The sequence below is a fragment of the Oryctolagus cuniculus genome, chromosome 3 (assembly GCF_051225735.1).
Source record: "Oryctolagus cuniculus isolate XC-2025 breed Fujian yellow rabbit chromosome 3, ASM5122573v1, whole genome shotgun sequence".
NCBI lineage: Eukaryota > Metazoa > Chordata > Mammalia > Lagomorpha > Leporidae > Oryctolagus > Oryctolagus cuniculus.
The window spans coordinates 178,783,031-178,807,503 of record NC_142869.1 but is presented as its reverse complement, the minus strand read 5'-3'; the positions used below and the strand labels follow the sequence as shown (position 1 = coordinate 178,807,503).

The 24,473-nt window shown below is 39.1% G+C and overlaps 1 protein-coding gene across 7 annotated transcripts in view; it reads right to left on the bottom strand.

The window, feature by feature from the left end:
• Positions 1-24,473, bottom strand: part of TPK1 (thiamin pyrophosphokinase 1) — a 464,784-nt gene that overhangs the window by 361,829 nt on the left and 78,482 nt on the right. For 4 of the 7 annotated variants that reach the window (XM_051849810.3, XM_089329602.1, XM_089329604.1 and 1 more), the window contains one exon: positions 22,003-22,074. The exons of 2 other annotated variants lie outside the window; for them this stretch is intronic. In XM_051849810.3, coding sequence (XP_051705770.1) covers positions 22,003-22,074 — 72 coding nt within the window. Of the gene's footprint in view, positions 1-1,357; positions 3,974-22,002; positions 22,075-24,473 lie in introns of those variants that run through there. One more of the 7 variants, XM_089329600.1, reaches the window with a different exon arrangement.

Sequence of the window (24,473 nt, the reverse complement as noted above, 5' to 3'; positions counted from 1 at the left end):
TAAATATGTAATAGCTTATTTTCATGAAATATTTCCTTCGCACTATATTATGCTATCAAGAATCAAGTGAAATAAAGACAATTATAGTATCTAATTAATCAAGTTTAATAACCATTTAATCTTATGTAACAATACATCAATCAGATGCCATCTTAAGATAGTCTTGGGGCCAATGCTGTGGCACAGTTGATTAATCTTCTGCCTGCAGTGCAGGCATCCCATATGGGTGCTGGTTCTGATCCCAGCTGCTCCTCTCCCAATCCAGCTCTCTGCTGTGGCCTGGGAAGGCAGTGGAGGATGGCCCAAGTATTGGGCCCCTGCACCTGCATGGGAGACATGGAGGGAGGTCCTGGCTTCAGATGGGCTCAGCTCCAGCCATTGTGGACATTTGGGGAGTGAACCAGTTATGGAAGACCTTTCTCTGTCTTTCCCTCTCATGGTAACTCTACCTTTCAAATAAATAAATAAATAAAAATCTTTTTTAAAAAATAGTCTTAATAAATCTGAAATAACAATCATACTGGGAGCACAGTAAATATATCATGAAATTAACACAGGCTTACAAGTTGAGCATTTGGAGTAGTAGTTAAGACAGGTTCCCAGATCACAGAACCTGGGTTTGAGACTCAGATCCACTCCCAGTTCTAGCCTTCTGCTAATGCATACCATTAGAGCCAGCAGGCATAATATCTCAAGACCTCAGTTCCTTGTCACCCACATGGAAGCCCCAGCTTTAGTTTTCATTTCTGGTTTCAGCTTGGTCCAGAACCACCTGTTAAGGCATAACATGGATATAGATAACGGAAATGTCTTCTTTCTCCTTGACTCAAATAATCTAATCTTCATAAGATAGGCTTACTTTTGGCTACAGGAATAAATGTGTGTGGCTTGATGAGGTGAGGGGAGAAGGAGAAGTAAGCAACCTAAATCTGTACTTCTGCAGGGGTCAACTGGATTCTTTTTCTCCACGGATCATCTATCACTTCTGAGGAATCAAAAACTGCTAGGCACAAAGTATTACTCGATCAGCACTCTTCCACAGAGTGGAAGTTTAGCCTCATCTTCATTTATGAGTTCGTAGTAAACCATAAGCTAAATTTAGAGCTGCTATACCCCCTGGCAGATAGGTAAACCCTGATCAAAGATAGGAGTTACTCTATGTGGAAACTTCATTCCACAAACTAATATGGCCAATTGTGTCTGATCAGATGCACGAATCACACATCACACGACCATCAGCCTCCATCAGCATAATGCTTTAGTTAATATGTGCTAGTACCTAGCACTTAATTCACAAACATAATACAGGGTGATAAGCTGAGCCATGATCTTACAATGACAAAAGCAACACAAGAATACAGAAAAAAACAAGACTGACTCTAGAAAGATAAAAAGGTAAGAAAAAGAGAAATGAAACAGGAAGAAATACAGTGTAGTCAGTATGGAGTAAGCCTTTGGGAGAGAAAAATAAAAACCTAAAGGAATACATCAAAGAATTTCTCCACATCCTGGGGAAATACTGATGTCTATTATTGAGAAATCTCAAAATATTGTTTCCGTTTGAGACTTTTCAAACTGACCTGCTACAACAACACTGCTGCAAACACTTAAAAAATTAGGATTCAAGATAGAAAAGAGCACAGGCAATGGCAAAATGCTCAGTAACATTCTTCTATACATTCTTAATTCAATTTCATAACATTCTTATTCCACAGTTGGAAATAATTTGTTGTTTATATTTTTCCTTACCCATTTTCCTCAAATAGTTACTATAAATGTACCTTAAAATGAGTTACAGAACTAAACACAGGCACCAGTCATTAAACTGAAAGAATTTAAAATTTAAAAACTACTTGTGATTTTTCCTTTACTTGAGACACTACTTAAATTTATGGAAGTGACACTATGCATTGCCACAATTCATAAATATATTTTAATTTTTATCCAAAAATGAAAATAAGGCAGGAGAAATTACATCATTCAACGCTCAAAAATTATGATTATTTTAAATGCCACAAGATACCTGTTATTAGGATAATAAAGCTGAAATGCCAAAAGTCATTACTGATATCACAGCAAAGCATAAGCACTAGTATGTAGTATATAATCCCTTTGTTTAGCCACGTATTTATCAAGTATAAGAGTCTTTCTACAAATAATTTGGTGAACCTTCTGACAGAAACACCATATAACAAATATAACGGAAACCCACTCCAAAGGCCAAAATGTCAAGGACCAAGGCCGACACCTGACTACGGAGCCTGCTCAGCGCAGATAGCGTGAACAAGAGAAGGTCTGTTTCCCAGCTCACAGGAGGGCGGCTGGGAAGGCGCCAGCTGCAAGGGACACGAAGACTCCTGCAACCCAGCAAGCACGTGGGTCGCGCCAGCCACAAAGCTAAAACACACACACACACACACACACACACACACCTCTCTAGGATGAAAAGCCCACGAAGCAGAGGCCCCCTGCAGCACGAGCCTGGGCGCCCCGTCCTCGTGTGCGGGAGCCCCGTCCTCGTGAGCGGGAGCCCGGTCCTCCTGTGCGTGTCCTCGTGAGCGGGAGCCCGGTCCTCCTGTGCATGTCCACGTGAGCGGGAGCCCGGTCCTCCTGTGCATGTCCACGTGAGCGGGAGCCCGGTCCTCGGGTGCGTGTCCACGTGAGCGGGAGCCCGGTCCTCCTGTGCATGTCCACGTGAGCGGGAGCCCGGTCCTCGGGTGCGTGTCCACGTGAGCGGGAGCATGCTCATCCATGTGATAAGTGTGGAGCCCCGTCCTCGTGTGCGTGTCCACGTGAGCGGGAGCCTGGTCCTCCTGTGCGTGTCCACGTGAGCGGGAGCCCGGTCCTCCTGTGCATGTCCACGTGAGCGGGAGCCCGGTCCTCGTGTGCGTGTCCACGTGAGCGGGAGCCCGGTCCTCCTGTGCATGTCCACGTGAGCGGGAGCCCGGTCCTCGTGTGCGTGTCCACGTGAGCGGGAGCACCGTCCACGTGAGCCAGAGCCCCATCCTCAAGTGCATGTCCACGTGAGCAGGAGCCCGGTCCTCGGGTGCGTGTCCACGTGAGCGGGAGCATGCTCATCCATGTGATAAGTGTGGAGCCCCGTCCTCGTGTGCGTGTCCACGTGAGCAGGAGCCCGGTCCTCCTGTGCGTGTCCACGTGAGCGGGAGCCCGGTCCTCCTGTGCGTGTCCACGTGAGCAGGGGGGGTCCTCGTGTGCGTGTCCACGTGAGCAGGAGCCCGGTCCTCAGGTGCGTGTCCACGTGAGCGGGAGCCCGGTCCTCGGGTGCGTGTCCACGTGAGCGGGAGCACCGTCCACGTGAGCCAGAGCCCCATCCTCAAGTGCATGTCCACGTGAGCAGGACGGGCGGGTGTTCCCTACAAGAGCGCTGAAATGGAGAGGACCCTGGCTCCTGTCTCAACACCCGCGGGCGGCACCAGGGCAGTGAAGCTGCACGAGGCCTGAGCCCACCCGCTGCAGACCTCCCGCCCGGCCCTGGGGCAGAGCCGGTGAGGAGACCGCGGCCGCACCGCCCGGGCCTCCGCTGTCCTCACTGCCGGGCCGCTCTCCCGCGCTCGGACTCCGAGCTCTCCTCCCGGGCAGAGGCACCGCCCGCAGCCCGGCGCTGGCCAGGTGTTACCAACAGTCAGCCCGGCCACCTGCCATCGGATTGTGCCCTGGCGAATGGCATTCGCCCTCACTGATCCGTGTTCTCAATGTCGTAGGACACATCTCATTAAATAACTGACAGTAGATTAGAAAAAAAGAACAGGAGCAAATAGACTATACCTTTAAGTTATTTTATATTGACTGGGTGTCTGACACGACTTACAGCTTCTAAAAGTAGGTTTGGCAGAAAAACACTCTAGTTTGCTAAGGTAGGCAATTAATCAAAACTCCTCTTAACTAGGAATACAGATGATTATAGTCTGATCTTCCCTCCACTGGCAGTCAGAGACTGAACCATCCGATGTGCCTAGTGAACAAAAAAATATAAAGTCTCATTTCACAACCTCAAATCTTTGTTACACTGAATGACTGACAGAGAATGCCACCGAATTTTGCTCAGGGCCTCAAGGTCCTACTTTGCTCCAATGTAACAGCAGCATCCATATATAGCTGTTCATAGTTACTAACAGAAATATAACTAGCATCGCAAGCATGATATAAAAATAATTTTCTGCAAGTAGAACTTTCAGAACATGTATTCACCCCATTTAAACATAATTAGAGTAATGAATCCTCAGCCCTTAATTCCATTAAGTAAGAAAAAACTATTTTCTATTTTTTCTAAAAACCAAGTTTTCACATGCTCTCTATTTTTCCTCATGGAGAAAAGAAATGCTGCATCATTAGAACTAGGCAGCGGACCTAGCTAGATTTGGTTTTCTACTTTGAAAAGATCAATGATTCATTACTCCAAGAAAATATTAGCAAGCTATTAAAGCTCGCATATAATTCTGCTATCACTGGGAGGAAAATGCTAGTTTTAGACAAATCTGTGGCATTAATGTGCTATATTTTTGCTTTGTTCTGTAAGACAAGATATAAATGAGCACAAATGAAACGAATTATTTTAGAGGCCTCCGTTAAAAACTTCCCATAAAAAGTAGAAACAGGGTTCCATTTGTAATATGATAAAACATTCCTATCTCATTTCCAACAATAAGAAATGGTATTTCATTCAACCAGTAAGAATTTTGGATCATAATACTCAAAGGCCCATTGAATGCTCTGACAGAATAAATACTTTGATTCATTAATAATTGGTGTTACTAAAATAAAAAGTAATGAATAACAAAACTAAGTGATCTCTCTATATAATTAATGTAAAGAAGAATATGGCAAATTTAAGCATATGGGCTTCGATAAGCCACGTGGATAACTGAAACTAATGAAGTATGTTGTGTTATGGTTAAGTTAGCATATTTCTGTTTTTCAAGATCCTAAATTGCTTTTAATGAACACTCATATTCATAATCCTCTTAATATCAGTTTACATTTTGTATTTATTCCTCTCCTGAAGGTGACAAATCCAGATTATTTTGAGAAAGTACCAAAATGATGCCCGTTGTGACTCCTGCAGTGCACCATATGTGATTTAGCTTGAAGAACACAGGATGCAGTGAAAGATGATTAATTGCCATGGAAACCCCAGAAAAATAATTGTGATCACTACATGTTTCATGGTAAACAAGTTGTATAAAGTAATCATAAAACAAAAAGAATGCTTGGTTTTGTAACTAGTGACATCTATTCAATAAATATTCATCTATGAATGATCCATGTTGGTAATGATAAATGTATTTTAAATATAGTGTTATCAGTCCTTTTTAAAATGTAACCAACCATTGTCAGCAATTGCAAAAGTTCGTTTCACCTCATGCATCCTCTGCTATCTCATCTTCAGAATTCCAGAGAAATCCCAAAGGCATACCATAACACTGAGCCAATGAAAATACTCCCATATTCTGATATGGAGAACAGGTGGAGACAGGGCAAATTTTGGACACTTCAGTTTTCAAAGCTAAGATTTCAGAACAATTTTTCCTTAGTGCAGGATCATAATTTTAAGAATTGACACATTCTGGATGATTCTATCATTTTCCTTTAACTTCTATTACAACATAGAAATGTGTTTTGCCCATTGAACTTTATATATAGGATATACATTTCAATTTAGGGTCAAAACAATTTTAACAAAATATTTTATAATGCTAAATTCTTTCTTACACTTTCATTTATATAATCTTGGGGATTTTCACTACTAAGTTGCATAGAGAGACACAAAGAACTAATGAAAGACTAACAATTTTTAAAAGATCCTAAGTTTGGCGAGTATAACTTTACCTTCCTAAGATAGTCTGATGAATACTTTTTGATACCAAGGATAAACCAATGAATCTTCTCATTTCATGAAGCCCACATAAGTTTTTATTTTATATTTGCATTAACATGGCAAAGTTGAGGGGAAAAGGCTAAGTTTATTTCTCTATGAAGATGTTTAAAAGGAAGTGACATAGCTGAAATATATTTATTAAAGGGCTGTATGTATGCTATGAAGTCAGAAATACAAAAGTGTAAGAAGCAAAAAACAAACAAGAGCATGTATGGGAGCAATATTCCTTTCTTTATGAAGATGTAACAAGTCTTTGTCTGAAAGCCACAGTTTCCCACATCCTCCTTTGCCTAGGGACCTAACTGAGTGCCAACACAGTTCCTCTAAAATCATAGTGATAGAAATTGTACCCTCTCTCCTACCACTCCATGAACAAATAGGCCACATCCCTTAAAGGAGCAGGTTGGCTTTGATGTGCAATGACTTACAGGAAGTCTAATGTTTATAACAGTACCCAGAGTAATTTAACTAATCCTTCTAAATCATGTCTTATAGAAAAGCAAATTCTTTTCATCTATAAAAAGAGCAATAGGTTGATACCCTAAATAAGCATTGATGGTTGAGTGTCTTAATCTATTTAGTATATGTCTTATTCTATGTCTGTTTCCAAAATAAATTTCCTGATTTTTTAATTTTATCAACCAAAGTTATGTATAATATATGAAGTATTCCACCTATTATCTAAAGTTAGTGAAATGTCTTTTGCAAACAAAATGGAACTAGTATCAACTTACAAAATTGATGCTAAGGAAAGATTTATTGTCTACCAAGAATTGATTGAAGCTACAAAGATTTAAGATATGATTGAGGATACATCTAAGAATATCTGGCACTAGACTTAAAAATGAAGACCTTTGAGACTGTGCTCCTATATAGAGAACAGAGTTGAATAATTCACAACTTGTGAGAAGCCTTCCACTTACTTTTTTTTTTTTTTTTTTAAGATTTATTTATTGGAAAGGCAGAGTTACAGAGAGGCAGAGAGAGACAGAGAGAAAGTCTTCCATCCAGTGGTTCACTCCCCAAATGGCCACAATGGCTGGAGCTGAGTTGACCCAAAGCCAGGAGCCAGGAGCTTCTTCCAGGTCTCCCACATGAGTGCAGGAGCCCAAGCTCTTAGGCCATCTTCTACTGCTTTCCCACGCTATAGCAGAGAGCTGGATCGGAAATTGAGCAACTGGCACCGGAACCAGCACCCACATGGGATGCCAGCACAGCAGGCCAAGGCTTTACCTGCTATGTCACAGCACCAGCCCCAAAGCCTTCCTTTTAAAACACTTGGAGCTACAGAGAATATTATGATGTACGTAATAGGATGATGTCAGCCATAGAACTGTTAGCCCTTTAAAAACAGAGAGTAAGTCCTTTTTCACTGTGCTATATCTATGCTTTTTACTTTGGTTAATAAACAAGAGGCTTAAAAATGATTAAGAAGTGGGGAGGAAAGGGTTAGCCCAGCATTAAGATATTTGTGTCCCATACTATAGTTTGACTTCCAGCTGTGGCTCCTCACTCTAGCTTCTGGCCAATGCAGATTTGGGGGGTACCAATTATGGCTCAAGGAAGGGGGTTTCCGCTATGCACATGGGAGACCTGGATTGTGTTTGTTGATCCAGGTTTCAGCTCTAGCCCAGCCCCAGCCTTCACAGGTATTTGAACAGTGAATAAGCAAAGAAAAATGCTCTCTCCCTCTTGCTCATTCTCACTCACTTTCTCTGCGTCTCTCCACCTTTTGAATGCATTTTCAAAAATTAGTTTTTTAAATAAAAATTATTACATTAAGAAATGATGGTAACTTTTCTATCTTTCTTTCAGCAAACTTTCTTTTTTGACAGGCAGAGTGGACAGTGAGAGAGAGAGAGACAAAGGTCTTCCTTTACTGTTGGTTCACCCTCCAATGGCCAATGCGGCCGGCACACCCCGCTGATCCGAAGCCAGGAGCCAGGTGCTTCCTCCTGGCCTCCCATGCAGGTGCAGGGCCCAAGCACTTGGGCCATCCTCCACTGCACTCCCGGGCCACAGCAGAGAGCTGGACTGGAAGTGGGGCAACCGGGACAGAATCTGGTGCCCCAACCGGGACTAGAACCCAGTGTGCCGGCGCCGCAGGCAGGGGATTAGCCTAGTGAGCCACGGCACCAGCCTCAGCAAACATTTTTAAAAATGTTATAGTGTGGGGACTGGCACTGTGGCATAGCAGGTCAAGCTGCAGCTTGCAGTGCCAGCATCCCATATGAGTGCCAATTCAAGTCCCGGTTGCTCCACTTCTGATCCAGCTCTCTGCTTATGGCCTGGGAAAGCAGTAGAGGATATCCAAAAGTTCTTGGGCCCCAGCTGCTATGTGGGAGACCCAGAAAAAGCTCTTGGCTCCTGGCTTCAGATCAGTCCAGCTCCAGCTGTTGCGGCCAACTGGGGAGAGAACCAGCGATGGAAGACCTCTCTGTCTCTCCTCTGCCTCTCTGTAGCTCTGCCTTTCAATTAAATAATCTTCTAAAAAAGTTATAGTGTGAAATATAGTACTTACAACTCACTTCTTTTTGAAAGTAACAAATGAATCACGAAATTAGGAAGTTTAGTAGAGGATTTATAAATGCATTTCAAATATAAAGTGTATGTGATTCTGGCATAAATTTCCTAAATGTTCTATGACACTGTGATTACTAAGGCAAAAGAAACAGGTATAAAATTATAAAGTTTCATAAGAAGGATTCTACACATCATATGCAGTTATGAAAAATGATAGTTCAAAGCCAGCTAGTGAATTTGAGATCCATTGACTTCACTTGTTCTATATCAAAGGCTGTGAATAATTCTATTCAATTTTTTTTACTACTTTCAAAATTTCTTTTATATTTGTTATGACAAAACATTTCATAGAAAGGAGATTTAGAATTCTTTGAATATTCCTTTACAAATGAGAAGTTTTGGAACTAAACTATTAAATAGAAAAATATTCAGTCTGAAGTTTATAGCTACTGCTAGGAAGAATGTCTATTGAGAACCCAACAGAACATATAAATGAAGACTCCGTTTCCTATAAATTAGTGGTATTTCTATGAAACACACTTAGGCTTTCCAATTTCTACAAAAGTCTCTCATCCCCTTGAAAAAGGGGTACTATCAGGAAAAAGGATCAGATCACAAGAAACAGCCACTAAAAGCTGAAGTTTGGAAGCCAACAGCCCTGGCTTCAGTACTTTCTGGATCTACTGTATCTGCATCTCAAGTTTTTCATTTAAAAAATAAGAATCACTGCAGTAATTATACCACATAAGTGTTGTGACCACATTCAAATGTGCATGCACAGTGCGTCAGCAGTGATAAGCACTGAATACACAGTTAAAACCATTATTATTAGTAGTAGAGTAGTGATTATCCATGACCTTCAGAGAAACACCTTTCTATCACAACATAACCTGCTGCAGATTCAGAAAAGGTGGAAAAGTGTGAACAGCTGATCTTTTCTCACTGTATTCAATTTTAAGAAAGGAAGGAAGAGTCAATGGAAAAAGGAGTTAATGGAAAATGGAATTGAAAGAAGTATATTTTTATGTAAAATTTGAAATCCATGCAGTTTTTTCATAATACATATGTTAACACACTTTTAGGATATCCCTTATATGTATGGATTTCATTTTTTGTACCTATTTTTAATTCCATTTTAGCCAAATTTTTCAAGTATGCTTAAATGTATGTGCATAAATATACATAGGTACATGTTATCTGGGTATCTCAAGGAACAGTATTACCCTAACTACACATGACACACTTTTGTTTTATCTTCAATTTCCTTTTTTTTTCTTTTTTTCTTTTTTTTTTTTTTTTTTTTGCCAGGCAGAGTTAGAGAGGACCTTCCATTGGTTCACCCCCAAAATGGCCACTACGGCTGGTGCGCTGCACGGATCCGAAACCAGGAGCCAGGAGCCAGGTGCTTCCTCCTGGTCTCCCATGCAGGTGCAGGGCCCAAGGTCTTGGGCCATCCTCCACTGCCTTCCCAGGCCACAGCAGAGAGCTGGACTGGAAGAGGAGCAACCGGGACAGAACTCGGTGCCCCAACTGGGACTAGAACCCAGGGTGCCGGCGCCGCAGGTGGAAGATCAGCCTAGTAAGCCGTGGCGCGGGCCCAATTTCCTTTTTCTTAAACAGTTCCTTTACCCAATTAAACTAATTCCATGACTCATTAAGAGAGTACAGTCTTTAACTTAGAAAGTATCAGAAAATCACATCCGTAGTGCTGAAGGAGTGGGAAATATTTACATTAATAATTACAACTAATGATGACATCTTAGGTCCACTTCCAAATTATGATCTTTCATTTTTTATATATTTGTTGTAACTCCTCATTTCTGTTTAATGGAGAAATCAGATGTGGCCACTAAGTGCTTGTAACTGAAATTCCTGATATTAATTGTAATAGTTATACATTATGAATAACAAAGTAAAAACAAAACTAAAATAATATAGAGAAAGATCTTAGAATAATTATGATCATCTTTAAAAATAATTACCTCCAAAATGTATATTACTACCAATTTAGAGACTAGAACAAATGATAGAGTATCTCCATGCAAATGAGAGAGCTTATGTGAACAGTGACTGCCTTAGGAAAAAGTGACAGAGAAAGATGAAAACATAGGCATGGAAAAAAGAATGAGGACATGGAAAGAAGTAGTGAAAGAAGGAAGGAAAAGAGACCACAGTGAGACAGGAAGATGGGAAAACATGGGAGAAAATTGGAGAAGGAATACAGCATGGTAACAGACGTTTTGATATAGGAGAAAAACTCTCATTAGATTTCTTTCTTTTTAGTAAAATTGTGATCATAATTGGTTAGGCAGTTTTAGAGATTTGCAAACAAAACACTTACTTGATGGTCTATACAATAACAAAACATTTCATTCTCTTAAACAGTTTCCTCAAATTTTACCCTAAATAGAGCCACTATGGAAAAGAGGCACTAAGAGATACAGATTCTACCACAGCAGTGAGGATCCAGTTGCAATTAAATATCAAACCATAGCATGACTTTCCCTAGCAGACTGGTACAACTCTGCTCACAAGTGAGAGAAAGAAAGTAAAGGGGTAATTCAGGCCAACTGCCCAGATACTAGAAAAGACACAAACGTGAGATGGTAGGAAATTACTATAGGATGACTGCTATCACAAAAATCAGGTCCAGAATTAAAGCAGGGAGCAACCAATCTACTATGAAAACCGGCTCAGGCTAAATATATGAATGTGCGAATAAAAGTGAAGACTTTTATCTGTAAATACGAAAGAACATAAGGTAGGTAATAAGAAATCCACCAGCCAGACACAGAAGTGTTGATCTTGAGACACTGGCAGTGGAACAATTTCCCAGAAAGAGATCTAAATTCAAGGTAGGAAGTACTGGCTAGTAGCTAAAACTGACTCGATACAACAGATCTTCCTCAGAAGTCAACAAACTATAGACTATGGACCGAATCCAGTCTTCCACATATTTTTGCAAGTAAAACATTTTCAGAACAAAGCCACACTAATTCTTTATATATTTTAAAAGATTTATATTTATATATAATCTTCATATATATTTGATATAAATATTAAATATATTTATGAGACACTGCTTAATTGTGATGGAGGAACAGGACCAGCAGTGGCACTAAACACAACAATGCACTGTTGGCACCAGCTGTGAGTAAATCCAGAGAGATGAAGCCATACCAGGCTTCAGAAAATCTCATAGTATTTGCTTCATAGTATCCAAGCTGATTAAAGGTCTAATTCAATGGAAATGGGTCATCATCTTGGGGGTAGGGATGGTATAATCTGTCTCTGACCTCATATCAACCCACATATATTTTATTCTGTCCCACTAACATATTAAAATGTCATATACACTTAAGTAATGTTTATAAACACCAAATATTCCTAAGTGACTAGGATAAATCTCTTCCACCAGCTTTATTTACAGAAGCTACAGCTTGTACATAACTGTTTTGTTCAATGGACCTGAAAAAAAGTATGTAAATGGCTCATCAGACCTTTGGTTCAATGTTCACTTACATGTGCTTAAAGCATAAATGTTATGAAACACTAAACATAGAAAAGAACACAATAGTGTGCATTTATAGATAAATAAAACCATGATAAGCCTTACTACTGCACTACAAAATTCTGAGTCTAATGACTAAGTTAATCATTACCAGAACTGAGAACCTTCCAGATCATTCCAACTGAAATTCAGGTATGCTAAAGCCTAGAATTTTTTCAGCTGATGAGATGTTCACCTGAATGTATTTAAATAGCGAAAATGACCCCATAAATCTCTTATCCATGTATTCTCAGCAAGTCCTTAAAAGCTACATTCAGGGCAGCTGCTTAGATAGCAAGGAAGCCTGTACTTGAAACTGTCACTATTTCACTTCCATAGAGATTCTGCTATGTAAGATACGAGCGACCACACTGTCCAGTTCTGTTCCCATGACCATTCCATTCCTACTACCTTGAACAAGTGTTTTGTTCCAGGCTTTCCCCCATGTCACCCCATTCAGTTTGTTCTAATCACCATCAGGAAACTCTAAACACAGAAAGAATGTAGATCAAGACTTTTCTCTTGATCAAACCTCTGTCTCACAATCAAGTGGTAAAGATCAAGTTATATCCTCTCACTAACTTTTCTGTTCCCAAAGGAGTTTCCTTCCAAAGACCCCAAAACTTCCATTACCATAAAAATAAAAGCTCAATTTCCACCAAGGACTAGTACTATTGGAAAAAAAGTCAAAGGGCTGACATTGTAGCATAGTAGGTTAAGTCACTGCCATCCATATGGGAATGGATTTGGTCCCAACTGCTCCACTTCCAATCTAGCTCCCTGCTAAAGCACCTGGGAGAGGACTGGAGGATGGCTCAACTGCTTGGGCCCCTGCACCCACATGGGAGACCTGGAAGAAGCTCCTGGCTTCAGCCTGGGCTAGCCCTGGTGTTGCATCTAGGGAGCGAACCAGCGGATGGAAGATCACTTGCTCTCTGTCTCTGTCTCCTTCTCTCTCGCTCTCTCTCTCCCTCTCATAAACAAACTCTGCATTTCAAATAAATAAATAAATCTTTTAAAAAAAAGAGTACACAATTTCTGTTTAAAAGTCAACTTATTTTGTCATTCATTGTTATACACAAGTATTAACCAGTAGAAATCCTCTAACTCATTTATATTCAATTAAATGGCATAACCTTAAAAATAAACTCCTAGAGTTTGCCTCAGAAGAATTTATACCAAAGGAGAAGTGACTAAGCAATGGGGATAATGAAATACACATAGAAACACTAATATTTGACAGGTAATATTATACAGAGTTCAAAGTAAAGCCAGAATAAAAATGTTTCCACATATTACTACATGAGAGTACTTCAAAAAGTTCATTGGAAATGGAATCAAAAGATAATCTTACCTTGGTACAAAACATTGAAATCTATTGCAAAAATTTTTCACAATATACATCTCCACAAACTTTTGAAAGTTCTTGCATATACAATACAATGTGGGAGAAAGTGTAAGTGAGCCCTGAATGTTTCTCTGCTTCTCCAAAGGCTAAACTTCTTGATGTCTTTGTGTAAGTGGCAAAATACAGCTGAAATGAGGAAAAATCACCATGGTAAAAAGTTCTATATTTCTTAATAACAAGTTTCTGAGAAGGAACAGAGCTGTTGGAAATAATACTATCTGCATTTTTAGGAGTTGCCACTTAAAACCCAAGCACTTTTTTCAATAGAAATTACATGGGTCAATTTTTTTTAATATTTCACAATTAAAATTTTGGAAGGGTATTTGAAAAAACTTCAGCATTAACTGCCAATGCTATAGATGTGTTAAACGAAAATGGCACTCATTTTTGACCCTTTTAATACAGATGAAGTATCCTATTGCTTCGCAAATGCTGGAAATGCAGTAACAGATTTAAGGGCATAATATTAAAGGAGTAAGATGTTTCCATCCATCTGCTATTTTGTTGATAAATGGCATAATACATATTAATGGCTGTCATGACCACTGGCTGAAACTAGGGAAACAGTACTCAAATCAGTGGCTTTATCTTTAGATCAATAACCAGAGATTTGATCCCAGTATTACAAGATGTCATGGGGAACCAGAGGAGAGAGATACAAGAGAAGACTGGCAGTGCAGGCTCAGACAGGACAGTGGCTTCTAGTAGTTGTTATCCAGAATAGGATGGAGTTTTAGAAAAATGTGTCCTAAACTGTGGGATATTAGAAAGGGTATTAAGAACTGATCTGGCCAGTGCCGCGGCTCACTTGGCTAATCCTCCACCTGCGGTGCCAGCACCCCGGGTTCTAGGCCCAGTTGGGGTGCCAGATTCTGTCCCGGTTGCTCCTCTTCCAAGTCCAGCTCTCCGCTGTGGCCTGGGAAGGCAGTGGAGGATGGCCCAGGTGCTTGGGCTCTGCACCCGCATGGGAGACCAAGAGGAAGCACCCGGCTCCTGGCTTCGGATTCTCACAGCACGCAGGCTGCAGCACACTGGCTGCAGCGGCCACTTGATGGGTGAACCAATGGAAAAAGGAAGACCTTTCTCTCTGTCTCTCTCTCTCACTGTCTAACTCTGCCTGTCAAAAAATAAAAATAAAAAAAGAACTGATCATTTACCAGCCCTAAACAACATTTAATAAGAGCCAACAGTGGGCATCCAGAATACAAAGGGAGTGAGTGTGGGGACAGGGGAGTGAATCGAAACGTGGTAAAAGAAGGAAAATGGAACGTGGAAGAAACAACTCTGGCTGTTAGAGAACAGGAAAAGGCCACCAGAAGAAAGACCTTGGTTTCCACTGAAGTGCTCGTCCCACAGAGGCTCCCTGCTTCTGACCACCGAACACTGAGCGCAGAGCACAGCTTGAGTAGGTCTCACATTTCAGCTTCCTTAGAACTTCACTGATCTGGACTGAGCAACAAAGCAAACCTGATTTTATAAAAAGTGTCAATAAATATTCAGAGGTATGGTTGTAAAATCCAAGCATTTGACTGGGAGAATGATACCCTATCTGCTAAAGAACTAGCACCATCAACCATAATAAATGCAAAGGGCTAAATTCACCTCTGGATAGTGGACTCCAAGGTCTACTTTAATTTCTCTCTGACATTTTCAAGTTTTACTGATTAGTCCACCACCTAGTTAGTGTTTTTCCTTTCAGTTTTACTAAGGATACAACACCATGAAGGATACAGCGTAGTTTTTATGTGTTATTTGTAACCATCAGAGTGACAGATACATTGTGTAGGCACACAAGTACAAATAAGTTAAACATGGAGCAAATGTTGGCAAATATATAAAACATTAAATATTAAAAAACATAAGTTGCCATACAAATTTGAAGTCATTTTCTGGCTACATTAAAAACTGACACAACTGGACACAAATCTAAATGTCATAAAAATAATGTAAAACAGGCATTTAAAATGTTTATACTAACTGTTGTAAAGAGAGCCTCGTGGTCTGGCAATCACCATGTTAGGGGTATTTTCCTATTTAATAACAGTATTTCCTCTATTACCCTAAGAATTAAAAATTGCATATAAAATCATTTCATGGGAAACAATGAAAAATATAAAATAAAAGCAGAAAAGAGATAATGAAGGAGTAATAGTTAATGGGGACTGATTTTTTTTCATTCTAACTATTATGCTTTAACTTTTTATAATGAACACATATTTCTATAATTAAAGATGGAAATTTGGGGAAGAACTGAAGATTTTATATTCAAAACAATACAATTAATCTAAAGATTTCAAAAAAGTTATTTTTCAAAAAGAATCCAATATATGACAGTCTCTTTGGACAATAACATCAGAAGACAAGGGTATCACTTAATTGTAATTATATAGCCAACCATTAGTAAAAGCGGTACCTCACCATAATATATGAATGGACAGAGGTGATACATTCCAATGACACATTTGTTAGCATCTCAGTTGTCAAAGAAATAAACCATAGAGGTGTGGGGGATTTGAAGTGGAAAAGGAGGAGATGACTTGCTTGCACATGAGCTATGCAAGAAAGAACAAGAAAGTAATGAAAATAACACTTCTGATCGGTTGCACCAGGAAATGCCAGGTAAATATCTGAGAGTCACAGGGCAGAAACAAAGCAGCAGCAGAGATCAGCGTTAGCAGAAGTGCCTCGTCCAAGGATCAGAGAGGAATCTGGGGCAAAAAGCGAGTGTGTCTAGAGTCACACACAAGCACTTGCTACAGCAAACTGGTTCACATCAGGGCAGAAGCACTTCCAGGACCTACAATGCACCAAGACAGATATTAACCCTCAGCCATTTCCAGGATGACCTATGACAGCTAGCCCCAAGCGACTGTCACAGGAACCAGGAAGAAAACACTATTACCTAGACTCATTCTCAAGATGAGATTAAGTGACATTTGTAAAAAACTACGTCTGGGGATGCAAAGAAAGCCTTCATAAGACATGGCATTGATTTGGACCTAGAAATGAGTAGAATCTGCACTATGAATAAGTACAAGCTTATTTGAGGCAGAAAATAATAACAAATATCAGTTCCATTACATTAATTATTAAATACATAACAAGGAGTGGCAGTGGAAATGAGGTCAGAGGTAAAACTATCTTGGCAATACAAATACTACGCAGATATAAAAACAGAATGAAATCCTGTCTTTCACAACAAAACAGATACAACTGGAGCCCATTATGTGTAGTGAAATAAGACAGTCCTAAAAAGACAAATAGGTTTTCCCTGATGTGTTAATATAGAATACAAAAAAAGTATAAGAATGAAACTGACATTTTATGATTTGATTATTTACAGCTCTTGTCTATGTTCCCATGGAAGAGTGGTTTTTCTACTTTTTACTTGTTGATCATTATGGTTAGCAGTGCATTAAGCCTGTGATTATAGATTGAAAATATGTTATTGCAAATATTAAAGGGAAGGAAAAAAAAAGAAAGGAAAATAGGAAGGAAGGGTGGTTGAGGGAGGGAGGAAAGTATGGTGACCTATGTATCCATGAAATCCATGAAATTTGTTCTCTTAATAAAAAAATCTAAATTTAAAAAGAAGCACTCTTTTAAATCTTTTATTTTAATTAATGTTTAATAGATTAAATATGATTTGTAAATATAAGTCCAAGAAAATAATGATATTCCCTTCCTCCCTGCCTCTCATCCTCCTTCCTTCTACTCTTCTATTTGTATTTTTTGGTTTTGTTTTTGAGATAATATATTTTAAGTTTACATTACAGTAAAAAAGCTTCATAATTCACCAAATAATAAATTTAACAAATAAAAAGCAAAAACACCCTATTTTAGTGGGTATATAGACAATGGTTATAAACAATAATTGAATGCATAAATGAGCATTTCACCTATATACAGTTTTTTGGGTCAGTCATTCATAATTTCTTTCAATGAAATACAACCAATGATAATGTAATATCTAAATATTTCCTGTATGTTTATAAGATAATAAAGTTCATTTAGACTGTAAGCAAAAAGGGGACAAGATTGGCCCTTCCACAGTCATCCTAAAACTTCAAGGTGGACATCAAAAGACACATTTCCTCTGAAATTTCTCTAACAGAAATAATGCATAGAAATAGTTACAATATGATTAAAACAACATTGGTGCCAACCATATTAAAGCAAAAAATCAGTTCACCCAATGTACACATAAAGATCCTCTATTTTAAGGAGAATGAACACGCAGGACTCCAGAAATGAGATGAGGAGATATCACTGAATGGGGAAATGGGAATAAAAAGAAAACAGGCGAGAGGAAAACTATATAATCTGAAGTTCGCTAATGTTGGCTGGATTTAACTTCAAATAATCAGGTGAAAAGAGGCTTGTAATAGCATTTGGGTGCCTAGTTTATGAAGGAAAGGGTTTCGTACAACAAAACTACTGAAGCAGGTGTTTTATGTTAGCTTCTACTTCATTTGAAACAAATTATTGGCAAAACAAATCTCTAGCACAGTATCAATATAATTAGCGGAGCAAGTCATGCTTCATTAAACACTACTATTATAGGTAAGTTACTTTGTTTGAAAAACAAGAAAAAGAAAAGCATAGGGATATGAAAAAAGCAGGGTCAATTAGCCAGTTACTTTGATAATACCAGCTCTTAAGAAGCAGGGATAGAGCAAGTTAATTTTAACAACTTGTGGCTGGAACACAGCCTCTAACGTGTATTCATCACACCTGTACACCTCCAACCCTCAATTCAACTTGCAATTGCAGTCCACAATTACATCCCCAGCTTCCAGCCTACAGACTGCTCAGCAGGGACTAAAGAAATGTCAATTACAAATAGAACAGAAGGGAATACACTGATGTTGTAAAATCAAATATCTTACTCTAAGACGCTAATCGTGCCTCCTCTTAATCTATAAGACCAGCCAGATTTGTCAAATACTTTATGATGCCGGGCTTATCAGAATGGAACCAGGGTATACTGCCTAGACCCTGGTGTGCTCTTCAGGATGGCTATCTAAGAACAGAAGAAAAGACAGAAAGAAACAGAAGAGAGGGAACTTGATTAAAGCAAAATAACTCCTTGTTGGAGGAGAGTAGCCTTAAGCTGAATTAAGTGCCTGTCATCAATCTATCTAACCATCTACTAATAATCTAATTAACGTGGCCACCACTATTCTGTGGATTGTGTGGGATAGACAGGGAAAGGTTTTTAACTCATTCTAAAATGGAGGACATGTCTAAGAAGCTCAACTGGGGTGGCGCAGTGCCCACATTCCATATGGGTGCCAGTTCAAATGCTGGATGCTCCTCTTCCAATCCAGCTCTCTGCTATGGCCTGGAAAAGCAGTAGAAAACAGCCCAAATACTTGGGCCCCTGCACTTGTGTGGAAGACCTGGACAAAGCCCCTGACTCCTGACTTCAGACTGGCCCAGCTCCGACTGTTGCGGCCATTTAGGGAGTAAACCAGCAGATGAAAGTTTTCTCTCTCTCTCTGTCTCTCTCTCTCTCTTCTCTGTAACTCTACCTTTCAAATAAATAAATCTTAAAAAAAAAAAAAAAAGAAGTTGAACTAGAAATCCGATATACAACCCATCTATATAAACTTGTTCCAGGTAACTGGGTTTTATTAGGATTTTTTTCTATTTTTTAATTTTATGGAGCTCAGTGCTCTCTACTAAAAATGTTGATTAGCCCAATGCCTCTGTAACTCCAATCGAGAATAAGTAACCACCAACAAACAGAGTTCCTTTCAAACATACACCCCTATTTTTTTTTAATTATCACATATTCACATATATCAGTCTGAGAAACACATTTACTGGAATGGAAAGTCAGGTTCAAAAAAAAGTTTGAGAGGTAAAGAAATCTGAGACCTATATTGATTCATGAATGTCAGTAACCTCTGTTAGTCACAGAAAAGTGAGATACTAGCCATAGTAGCCATTCATCCCTCTTTCTACTTATCTATCTAGCTACATTATGTACCTAGGTATAATCAAATTGAATCTACAAAATGCTAGGACAAGGAGGAATACATCCCGACACTTGTAGCCAAGAAAATATCAAAACATCATGAGGTTAAAGGAAAAACTCATTTAAAAACCTCAATAATTTTAATTTCCCTTGAACCCCTTCCTTAGGCATTTAAACTACATTTCAGAACTCATATAAGCATTGCAAGAAGTGAAAAAATAAATCTTCAAAGTAGTCTCTCTGCCGAAACAGCTCTTTGGAAACTAGTACCTACTAGAAGTCCGAGGCACACAGTCAAACCATCAGCTGTATGCAAGTATCCCACTCCATGAAGTGACATCTATACCTCCCTGTCTCTGATGCTCAGCCTTCACCCCTTCATTTCCAGTCCTCACAAATCTGTTCTGCCACAGAACAGAAGATACAGAAAATGCTGGACATATGGGCCAAAAGGGAACAGGGACAGCAGCCTTGGGCCATCACTTGCTAGTATTCCAAGCCACGATACTGTTTCCACTCCCAGACTCTCAGTGCCACCCTATTCTTTTAGCTCGGCCTGTCCTAGACTAATATTAGCAACTTGGGTCCTAAGGTCCCGATCTTGTTGCCTTTACTTAGAACAGTATAGCCTGTCCTATGAATTACAAAATCCTAGTCTTTAGTTATTTATCAACCTTTTCCTTATAACAACTAAAGGACATTAAAAGATAAAAATTACTTTAGAAGTCTACTAAAAAAAAAACATTTCAGTAAACTAAAGAAATGAGAATTAAGAAGCATTTCAGTAGACCTAATACTTCGGATATTTTTAGCCAACTCATGTACAGATTGATGACGTTTTGATATTTTATACAAATCAAAAGGTTAGTTGGTATAGGTCAGGCTGTTTTTGAATATAATTTCTCTTTAGAAAATCTTCAGGCAGCTCAAAAATATATACCATTTCACACTATGTGCAAAACAGAACCCTTAGCCACACAAAATATAAGAAATTTCTTTAAATGTAGCTTTGAATATACAGTTTTCAAAATTTCACATCAATGACAATCTTATCAAATCATAATGTCTCTAACAGTCACTCAGATATGCTCCAAACAATACAAAAAATGCAATACAATAAAGTCAGATAAAAAAGATACACCTAATAATGTTATGTATTATTTACTATCAACATAAACCACATTAAATTTGTGCTTTCATTTCTCATAACTATCAGCAATGTGTCAAACACTGCAGTAGAAACCAGAAATTCAGTGAAAAAAGGACATTGTGGCATTAAGCCATACATACAAATTTTAATTACTAGTAAATAAAAAGTTCAATAATTTTCAAACTTGAGGGGCAATAATAATACGATTATAATGGGAAATTTTAAGTTTGCTAAATTGAAGATAACAAAATTTGAAACACCAAGAGTTTCATTATAATCATATTAGACAAGAAAAATTCTTTACATAAAAACATTTGTGATGATTTATTCTCTCTAGTGTCACAACATCCTGCCTATAGATTTGAATTTATTAAAATATTAGGGCTGCATTCTAAGGCACATAACCTTTATGTTGAGATACTAAAGAGTTCTGTACTGATAAGAGGGAAGCAAGATAATGACAGGGTATGCATTCATTTCTCAGTAATCAAGTCCTTCTGTCTACTTTGGCTTAAAACTTACACTGATAATGCAGCAAAAATATTCCTCTGAAAACAAAATCACAAGATTTCATGGAAGGAAAGCATAAGTTCAAAACTGTAAGGGATATTTAATATTATTTTCTAGACTAGAATGCATCCAATAAACAATTTAAAGGTAAATAAATACTTAATAAAGCCTGTTTTCTACATAAAATTTCATAGAAATATTAATTCTGTGAAACTATTTCATTTTTAATCATATCTTTCAACATCTCAAGAGATTTTTGATGTGCTGGTTACATGGTTCTTTTTTTTTTAATTTTTTTTTTTATTTCACAGAGTTAGTGAGAGAGAGAGAGAAACAGAGAGAAAGGTCTTCCTTCCATTGGTTCACCCCCCAAATGGCTGGCGTGCTGCGCCGATCTGAAGCCAGGAGCCAGGTGCTTCTTCCTGGTCTCCCACGCGGGTGCAGGGCCCAAGCACTTGGGCCATCCTCTACTGCCTTACCAGGCCACAGCAAAGAGCTGGACCAGAAGAGGAGCAACCAGGACTAAAACCCAGCGCCCATATGGGATGCCGGCACGACAGGCGGAGGATTAGCCTAGTGAGCCACAGCGCCGGCCCCAACATGGTTCTTAATTTTGCAAATCTGGTCAACCTGCAGACATCTTATAGGATGCTGTGACAAATGAAGCATATGAACATGTTTTTGCTATCAGTGGTGCAGAAATATTTATACTAAAACAAATGCTTGTTGAGTATTCACAATTAATATCCACACAGAAATTCTGAAATTAGTATTCTGTCCTCAGGGGTCCAGGCTGTGGAAATCACATTGCACAAACAGGGTAAGAGAGCGATTGCAAAGCCTTCTGATAATTTGATGATTGAATCACCTTATTATGAATTCCACTTTATGGTGATTCAGTTAGATTTCCAAGGTACTTAACAGTCATATTAGCTCTAAATAGAGTAAGAAAGAAAGAAATATAAATGCTAATTGAGATTACCTTTGTTCCAAAGTTGACGAAAATATCTGTCCAGAGGCTGATTAAGAATCACAAGGCAGTACTTCAAATTCCCTATAGAAAATTCAAAGGGTAAAGCCAAGTAAATAAGTGAACTGAATCTGTGTTTCCCCTTATTCCGGTCTGTAATAATAATCTACTAGTCCAGTTTTCTAAAATAAAGCTAAATTTCAAGCATAGCTAATCTCTCATACCTTAATTTTAAAACAAATCCTATATTAGTAAGACCTGCCTTAAGTATATGTCATGCTCCTATATCGCTGAGAAAGTTATTTTAATAATGTATCATAAAACAACTGTGTATAGAGGAGGGAGGGGAATTTTGCATAGCGATTAAGATACTAGTCCTGGCTCCTCTCTTGATTTTAGCTTCTTGTCGATGCATGCCCTAGAAGACACCAGGTGATGATCAAGTATTTGGGTCCCTGCCAGCCACCTGGGAGACCCTGATAAGTTCTCAGCTCATCCTTAGTTATTGCAGGCATTTGGAGAGTAAGCTAGTACAGGGGAATGCAGCCCCCACACTCCCTCCTTCTTCTCTGCCTCTCAAATAAATAAATACATACACATTTTTGAACAAAGGAAAGGAAGGGGGCAGACATTTGGCACAGCAGTTAGACTTTGCTTGAGATGCCTACATCCCATATTGATGTGCCTGGGTTCAAGTCCAGAGTCCACTCTTTATTCCAGCTCCTTATGTATAACCTGGAAATATAATGATGGCTTAGGCATTTGGGTCCTTGCCACCCCTAGGGGAGGCCCAGACTGAGATCTGAGTTCCTAGCTTTGCCCTGCCAAGTCCCAGCTATTGTAGGCATTTGAGGAGTGAACAAGTAGACAGAAGATTTCTCTATCTCCCTACCTTTCAAAAAATTTTTTAAAAATAATGTCTTAAAAAAAGCAATGGAGCAAACTTCTTTTGTAGAGGGTAAGGAGCAGAAATTTTCACCCTTATATCCACCACTTCGATACAACTAACCTTCTACCTCATCATTTACCAAGTGGTGTGGATCTGTATTTTCATATTCATTTTTCGTTATCCATATTCTTTCTTTATTTCCCTTCACTCCTGGCCTACCTTGAACTTTCTTATGCAAAACCTATCTTTTCACAAAATCCTATTAGTTTTTTTCATGACTCTCTTATTTCAAGTTTTTAGAGGACACTCTGAAGACTAAGAAGATGGAGAAAATTACTTTTCCCACAACCACACCATGCATTTTCCAATGTACTTTAAAAGGTACAAAGCAAAATGTAAACAACCTGAAAAAAACTCTTCTGTCTTTCAGGTTGGACTGAGCACTCTCATTTGATTTATGAAAAGAAACATTTGGTGATCAGAAAAATTATTTTTTGAGCAATGTTGCTGTTAGAAATGGATCAAGATAAGGAAACGAAAATAGTTTGCCATTATCCACAGTGAACACTATGAAGTGTCAATTATATATCAGGCATTGAGACTACAAAAAGAAGTAAAATTACAGAATATAAGTGAGATGGGCCATTACTTTTTTTTTTTTTTTTTGACAGGCAGAGTTAGACTGAGAGAGAGAGACAGAGAGAAAGGTCTTCCTTCCATTGGTTCACCCCCCAAATGGCTGCTATGGCTGATGCGCTGTGCTGATCCGAAGCCAGAAGCCAGGTGTTTCTCCTGGTCTCCCAGGCGGGTGCAGGGCTCAAGCACCTGGGCCATCCTCCACTGCACTCCCGGGCCACAGCAGAGAGCTGAACTGGAAGAGGAGCAACCCCGGGACAGAATCCAGTGCCCCAATCTGGACTAGAACCCAGAGTACCGGCGCCTCAGGCAGAGGCCTGAGATGGTCTTTAGTAACAAAGACCATGTATCCAATAATACAATACAGGTATGTGGGAACTATTAGATGAAGAGATAAAAGAGGACAGCAACAGTTCAATGGCTAGGAAGTCATAAGGTCTGGTGTCATCCCTAGTAAGCTTTGTGGAATGTACTCTTTTAACCTAATCTTAGGAAGAAAAACAAGTTGGGAAAAAAAAAAAAAAAAAGGAAAGCTCAATGCCAGGCAAAAGAATAAGCCCATAAGAAGCTGTTATCCTCAGCCATGAAGGTTACCAGGATGAAAAGTTTAAGAAGCAATGCTCTGATGACATGAACCCATTATAGGTTGTATACATAATGTTTAAGATGACACAGGAATCTAAGTTGAGGCACTCCAGAAGTATTTAACAGGATTGCCTGAATGAGGAATAATAGGAATCTATGCATGTTTGGAAATCATCCATGTAGAGACAAGCGCTGAATATAAAAGAGCTGTCTGCTAAGATACTGCAAAGAAAGGGCAGAAGAGGAGAGCACAGGGATGAAGGCAAAAACCACTGGGTTTGCTCAGCACTGTACAGCAGAAAAGGTCAACAAAGGAAACGCTGACGGAAAGTCAGAGATAAAAGAACCAAGAGGCATTTCCAAGAATGTACTG